The sequence below is a fragment of the Lycium ferocissimum genome, unplaced genomic scaffold (genome assembly GCF_029784015.1).
Source record: "Lycium ferocissimum isolate CSIRO_LF1 unplaced genomic scaffold, AGI_CSIRO_Lferr_CH_V1 ctg19878, whole genome shotgun sequence".
NCBI lineage: Eukaryota > Viridiplantae > Streptophyta > Magnoliopsida > Solanales > Solanaceae > Lycium > Lycium ferocissimum.
In genome coordinates, this window is record NW_026718697.1 from 5,076 (window position 1) to 12,210 (window position 7,135).

General features: G+C 37.7%; 1 protein-coding gene across 1 annotated transcript; it reads right to left on the reverse strand.

The window, feature by feature from the left end:
* Positions 1–1,554: 1,554 nt before the first annotated feature.
* LOC132043010 (polyribonucleotide nucleotidyltransferase 1, chloroplastic-like) lies at positions 1,555–2,242 on the reverse strand. The gene is made up of 3 exons (XM_059433506.1): positions 2,089–2,242; positions 1,902–1,966; positions 1,555–1,804 (listed from the first exon to the last, which is right to left on the reverse strand). Exons 1-3 carry the CDS (start codon positions 2,188–2,190, stop codon positions 1,570–1,572), a joined length of 402 nt encoding a protein of 133 aa, XP_059289489.1. The 5' UTR covers positions 2,191–2,242; the 3' UTR covers positions 1,555–1,569.
* Positions 2,243–7,135: the final 4,893 nt, after the last annotated feature.

Consider the following 7,135-nt stretch of genomic DNA (forward strand, 5'->3'; position numbering starts at 1 on the left):
CCTGCTTCCAATCTTCTGCACTTGCCAGCTTAGTTAGTTTTCTTACTTTTTTAGTCTCTGATCATTCCTTGCTGTTCCTACATTTCATACATTCAGACAAGCCAGTGAACAGCCTTAAAACACCACTATTTCAATAAATATGCAAGGCACATACAAGTCTATTTTATTGTGTGGTTCAAGTTGTTAATTTTCTTCCATACAAGCTAAAAGCAACCCCAAGTTATTCTTTGTTTGTCTAATGGTTGTATCGAGTGTTAAAACATCCTGCATCAATAGATCGTGTACACATGCCATCATAGAGAATGCGTCTTGTAATAGATAGAACTGGCACCGGACGAATAATACATCTCTTATACTGCGAAAAAAGTGCTTTCAAGCAAATTTCGCAGCAGCAACCTCAAATGCTTTCTAAAATCTGTCTTCCACTTTTCAGATTACAAGAATGATTATAACTACAATAATATACTAAAAGATCAAATCACGGGACCTTAGCCATGCTTCAATTAGCCCAACCAGGAATGATTGTAAATGATGTCAGGTCAGGGGAAACATGAAAAGGAAAAGAGGGCCCTCACAGTAATGTGTAATTACGGCATACTGTAAGGCGTGATAACTTATCTAAGAGCATATACGCAAAAGAACTTTTTATTCCAAGCAACTACAACCAGGAAACTAAATTGATTAAAATTAACTCTGATTGGACAACACTAGGCCAAGAACTTGATAAACTGGGCTTAGAACAGTATTATACGTTTTTCCAATAAAAGAAAACAGTAACATAAAACCTGCCCAACTACGCAAAAGAACTTTTTATTCCAAGCAACTACAACCAGGAAACTAAATTGATTAAAATTAACTTTGATTGGACTACACTAGGCCAACAACTTGATAAACTGGGCTTCGAACAGTATTATAAGTTTTTCCAATAAAATAAAACAGTAACATAAATTAAAGATAAAACCTGCCCAACTTCTACAGCTTCAAGCAACTTGTCCTCGGGAAGAAAATCACGGGGGGGGGGGGGGGGGGGGGGGGGGGGGGGGGGTACCCCTGTAACAACAAGATTAAATAGTAATGAATGTGATGACACTAACTATCATAGGCAACTGCGTCTACATCGTAGGAAGAAAATCAACTGATCATAATGCCTGTTAGTAGCACATTCATGCGCACAGCAACTGCCTGACGATTTCATAGCATGCTATTTGTTAACCATTCAAATCTTTTTTAGACTTTATGCGTTTCATTCTGAAAGTGCATTACAACCTACAGAAAGCAGGTTCTCATCTCCAGGAAACCTGTGCCAGTGACTAGGCTCAATCCAGGGGCAGATCCAGTGCAATGGTGACGGCTTCATGCGAACCCAGTACTTTTTGCATACACTATGTATTTGTATTAAAAAATTCATTAAATGTATAAGAATATTTAGCTCGGAACCCAGTCCGTTTGTCCGGTTATTATTGTATATTGACTTGAGATCCCTATAGGACCCATAAACTTAAAATCCTGGATCCGCCTCTGCTCGTGTCATACTGAGGGCATAATGGCATGGTTCATACATGTACAACTCTATGCTCCTCGGATAGAAGAATATTCAATATTTATATTCTCTTTCATCATAAAACCTTTACTAGATGGAAAATCTACCTCAATCATCAATATTGCATTTCTGGTGCCTGCTAGTAACAAATCCAATTTCGAGTTCTCCATTTCCTGTATAGTTGGATTCACCATAAACTTCTCACCAATAAGACCAACTCGAACTCCTGCTACAACTTCTGAATTTGGTACTTCTGACAAAGCCCTGTTGCACAACTTGAAAGAAAACGCCTCAAATTATCACCAGTAAACCAGTCTTTACTATTGTAGGAATGGAAGAGCATCAAAGCCAATTTGTTTACATAGCAATTCCAGCAGCCGTAACTGCCAAGGCATCTGGTGGATGCAAACCATCATAACTTAATACCTGCAAAGTCACAACAATAGTGCAACTTGAAAGGCCACATCAAGACATTTGAGCTGATACACTATCAAAGGGAGCATCAACAAATATTAAGAGGATGGTTGCAGATAAGCATATAAGCATACCCAAGAAAGTACTTGAGTTTCATGGTAGAACCCTTTGAGCATGGTTGGACGTAAGGGCCTATCTATCAATCTACAAATGAGAACCTGCAAGAAGCGAGACATTTTAAAAAGGAAAACATTGTTGAGACCTCGTATAACACTCCACAAATACTAGCTCCCTTTTATAGCAATGGCATCCAAGCAGAAAGCATTCAGTTCCTGTGGATAAAAATACTCTCTTTCAAGTTATCACGATCTTTGAAAGGTTAACATGATCACTAGCTCCAAAGGCTCTAGAGCACACACATTAATATTCTCTTCAGCAAAGATATAGTACATAACTACGTATGCTCCACCATCTCTCCTCCTTTCACTAAATGACAAGTTCTCCCAAACATCCTATAGCAATCAGCATTGCATCTGAAATTAGATTGTGTTGCAAATCATGGCCTAGTTTGTAAGACTATGATATATGAGTTTTCTTCCCAACATACTAGGGAAAGGCTTCTGTGGCACAAAGCCGTGATGGCCCAGGACGAGGTGGTGCTTGTGGGGCCTATTAGAAGTAGAAGGTGCTCCAATGATTCAAGGATAATATTACTAATTTCAGCAGCTTGAATGGTTCTTTTTTATTTTGAAATGGTAAAGTATTATAGGTATCAAAAAACCAGAACCGTGAAAGTGTTGTGATTACATGCCAAAAACAACAAAAGGAAAAGAAAAAAGAAAACCCTCTGTATCTACACAAAAGATTCAATGAATTATGGCATGGTTTCACTATTATCTATCCCATAAAAGATATCAACAAAATGCAGTCTAATTTTCAAGAAAGAATTCTCTCGTCCTTCAAAGCATCTCATATTACTCTCTTTCCATATGAACCGCCAAATAGTTGTTGTTACTGTATTCCAAGCCTTCTTCAGTTGCTTTGACAGTCCTTTTCTATTCCAGCATGACAGTAACTCTGTGATAGAACAAAAAAAAAAAAAAAGGAATCACCCAGGGAGAGAATTCCCAAAAAAAGAGAAAAATATTTGTCATAACTGGGAAGCAACTTTACAATGTAAGCAGAGATTATTATTAGTTTTGGCCTCCTCTTTGCATATATAGAACTTGATAACCATTTGAAATCTCTTCTTTGTAAATTGTCCTGAGTTCAGCCCTAAGCTTTTCGAGCCTAAATCATTGATTTGGAAAAAATAGTGTCGGATTTTAACTTCTATATAGAGCTACTGCTTTGCCGATGTCTTGCTTCAGTTTTGAACCAATGAGAACGATTTATTTCTTTCATGAATATGTTGAAACATGTCTCTAAAAGTATAAATGGTTTACCTAAGGGTCTCTGCATATCAACTGATCTTCATGAGTGGTTACGCTTACACACATAGGCAGTATACTTGAATTGTGAATCTTAGCTTTAAGCTCATTCAGCTACAAATCGTTTATGTTTCTTCTGAATTTCATATTCCAACTGTTGCCTTCCCAACATTGTGCATTTTCAAATAATCCAAAATTCTTTTATAAATTATTTTGTACCAAACTGTACATAACAAGGGAATTGTGTAACATTGTTCTCCGATTATAGGTAGATGTCCCAACTTTAATCTTTTGATGAAAAACAAATCTTCCTTCCATTATGTTGAAGTCAATATGTTGTGAGATTACAGGCCAAAAAGAGGATATGTTCCTCCGGAGACTGATCCCTTTGTTGCAATGAAAATGTTCCATTTGACCAGATTGATCCCTTTATTTTCTTTGTTGCTTTGCCATAAAATCCCCTTCCCAGGTTGTCTATTTTTTCTCCACCTTGGATGGCATGAGAAATAATGACACAGTATATGTGATAACTGAATTAAGTACATTGTCAATAAACCCTCCCCCCAACCAAAAAAAAGATGTATGCTTTTATTGTTTCTCCCAGTCAGACAATATTTTTTCACATCTCACCACTCCTTGCCAAATAAATTTAGACTTTGCTTTTTTTCCCAGGGAACTAGTAGAAAGGAACTCAGTTTGGCACCCTAAAACTGAAACAAAATTCTACAAATCTTGAATTCTATTCGCAGGGATTATTTTTCTCTCGGCCCAATTAACATGAAATCCTGAAACCCCCTCAAACACACATCGAACCAGCCTCGAATATCTTAATTGATTCACCTTGTTTACTAAAAATCAGGGATTCATCTGCATAGAAAGGCCATCTTCATGTGTACATTTCATCTAAACCACTAATCCAGCTTTCAACAACTGCAAAATTTATCATATAACTAGGGGTCTAATTACCAACAAGAATAAAAAAGTAGAAACAAGATCTCCTTGTCTAAGGCCTCGTCGGGAAGCAAAGAAACCCTGTTGCGATCCATTTATAAGTACGGAAAACCTGACGTTGTTGCAATGTTGTCAAAGGCGCGCTAAAGCCCCGAAGCGAGGCTCAAAACATGTTGCCACCTTCGATGCCTCGCTTTATGTGCGCTTCGTTGTCATCATCAAGGCTCTAAGTGTGAAAACATTGACCTTTCCTTGCCAATGGATTTGTGGATGAGCTCTCTTGAAGACATGACACTAGATAATTGATATTTCACTTTATCGCAATGTTTTTCAATTTCTTTGTCCATATATTTGTTATTCATGCTTATTATTATCAGTCTTAGACTAAACATATATATATATTTGTAGTTTTGCACCATTGAGCCTTTTTTCATTAAAGCCCACGCTTTATTTGCACTTGAAGTCCTTATAAAAAAAAAATTGCGCTTAAAGCCCAGGCTGACCTTAAGAGTTTTTTTGCGATTTTCGCTTTTGATAACACTGCGCTGTTCATGCAATACCCTATCTGATTCAGCCACATCGTATCACAACCTAAATCTTTAAGAACCTTCAACAAGAACTCCAATTCACATGATCATATGCCTTCTCAAAATCAAGTTTGCACATTATACGTATTTTTTTCTATTCTCAGCTTAGTATTGGAATTCTATAGCAATTAAATTTGCATCCATAATTTGCCTCCCTTTAAAGAAGGCCATTTGATTATTCGACACTAAGGCATCACCCTCTTCAACCTCTCAGTGAGAAGTCCAGTCACAATCTTGTGGAAACTACCAATTAGACCAATAGGTCTAAAGTCTTTTTAATTCTCTGGCCGCACTCTTCATAGGTATAAGAGCTATTTTTTAATCAAGTAAAAGTATTTTCTAGGTATAAGAGCTCTTTTCTTTTTTTTTTTTTTTGATAAGGTAATAATTTTATTAACAACTGGGGAAAAAGAACCGTATACAAGCTGTATACCAAAAAGAGAGCCTACATCAAAACATGATTCTCAAAAAAGGAGACCCAATCTTCTATACAAACAAGGTCTCATGGGAACACCAAAAGCAAACTAGAAACAAAAGACTATTTTGCAACTTTACAATATCTAGTTCCACCCTTTGAACGCTCTCCTATTTCGCTATTTCCAAATAACCCACAACAGTGCTAGCGGGGCAACCTTCCAAGCCCTAGGACTCCTCTTCCCCCATCTGTAACCCCAACTATGCAATGCCTTCTTCATTGTTCTCGGCATCACCCATCGCACCTCAAACCAATTAAGATCCACTCTCCACAGTCGGTTAGCCACTTGACAATGCAACAAGAGATGATCCACATCTTCACCTGAACTTTTGCACATGAAACACCAACTTACATGGTTGATCTTCTTCTTTCTCAGGTTTTCTGCTGCCAATATTACACCCCTAGCTGCCAACCACGCAAAGAAACACACCTTCCTTGGAACCCTGGGAACCAAAATAGCACGATGAGGGAAAATACATTCATCTCTCCTAATAACCTTTCATAAAACAATTTAACAGTGAATAAACCAACTCTACTCTCTCGCCATCTCCAAATATCCGATCTATCGATAAGAACATCCTGTCCATACAAGTATAAGAGCTATAAAGGTGGCATTTAAGCTCTTTGCGAACTTCTCTTTACGACGAAAATATTTAAGGGCTTTCGTAATATCACCTTTCAAGCAATTCCAACACCTTTCAAAAGAACCCCATAGTACATCCCGCTCTGAAGCTTCGTCACCAGCGCATTGCTTTATCACATTCAAGAACTTCACCCTCTTCAAAGGTTTTTATAGCCAATTATTCTCTTCATCAGTGATCTTGGCCATTCAAGAACTCATCCTTTTTGCTCCAAGTATAATTCCCGCCAAATAAAAGTTAGTCTACTTGCTCCAGTTGTTCAATGCATTCCAGCATAATCTAGTTCTTCTATTTGATCTTCTCCCCCACAAATCCAGTTATGTTGGAGTCCCCCCTGATAACCCTGGGTCCATGAGATGACCTATTTGTTGCCATTTCAATCCATAAGACTGCCCTGTCTCTGTTAACCTATTTGTTGCCATTTCAATCCATAAGACTGCCCTATCTCTGTCGCTGTTAGGCCCATAAATTCCAGTTAAAGATAACCAACTGAAATTTTGCACAAGACTCTCAAAATGTACTTTTCTTTTTTGATAACCTCTCAAAATGTACTGTAAGCGTGTAAGTGTGTAATATGCAGTGGCTACATAAACCCCTTTCCATAATCCCTTATCCCATAAAACCAAAATTTCCACTTTACTTCCCTCAGCCTCCAGGAACAGATAACAAAAAAAGTTACTCAGCTTGAGAAACAATTTAACACCCAAGTTGTAAATGACTAAACTCTACATCTGTTTTTGGGTGGTCGTTTTGAAAAATCCCAACCTAAGTTTACTTACTGCCATAAGATCGGTTACTCTTTCTTTTCCCTTGGACGTGATCGTTCTTATATACCATCCTTCGCTGTTGAAATTCTGATAACTGGAGTACTCATACCCCTGGTCTTGTTTCCTTACTTCCTGCAAATCTCCCCTGCGCCTTCTGAAGCGAATCTCATCACCTGGCACATCCATATCAGAAAATGTTGACTAATATGGTTGCTAGTAATGATTTTCTTCCTCTCAACTCATATTTACCAATTTGATAGCCCATCTTCCTTGACATTAAAATTTTTTTTCCCGGGTATGAAACAAACTTTCTTGCCCTATTCAAAAAGG

Bases quoted from the DNA above. Each gene is read 5' to 3' on its own strand.
- LOC132043010 (XM_059433506.1), bottom strand. From the start codon at position 2,190: ATGTCTCGCTTCTTGCAGGTTCTCATTTGTAGATTGATAGATAGGCCC. The intron at 1,967-2,088 runs GTATGCTTATAT...GTGACTTTGCAG, and splicing joins AAACTCAAGTACTTTCTTGG to GTATTAAGTTATGATGGTTT. The intron at 1,805-1,901 runs GTAAACAAATTG...GTTGTGCAACAG, and splicing joins ACGGCTGCTGGAATTGCTAT to GGCTTTGTCAGAAGTACCAA.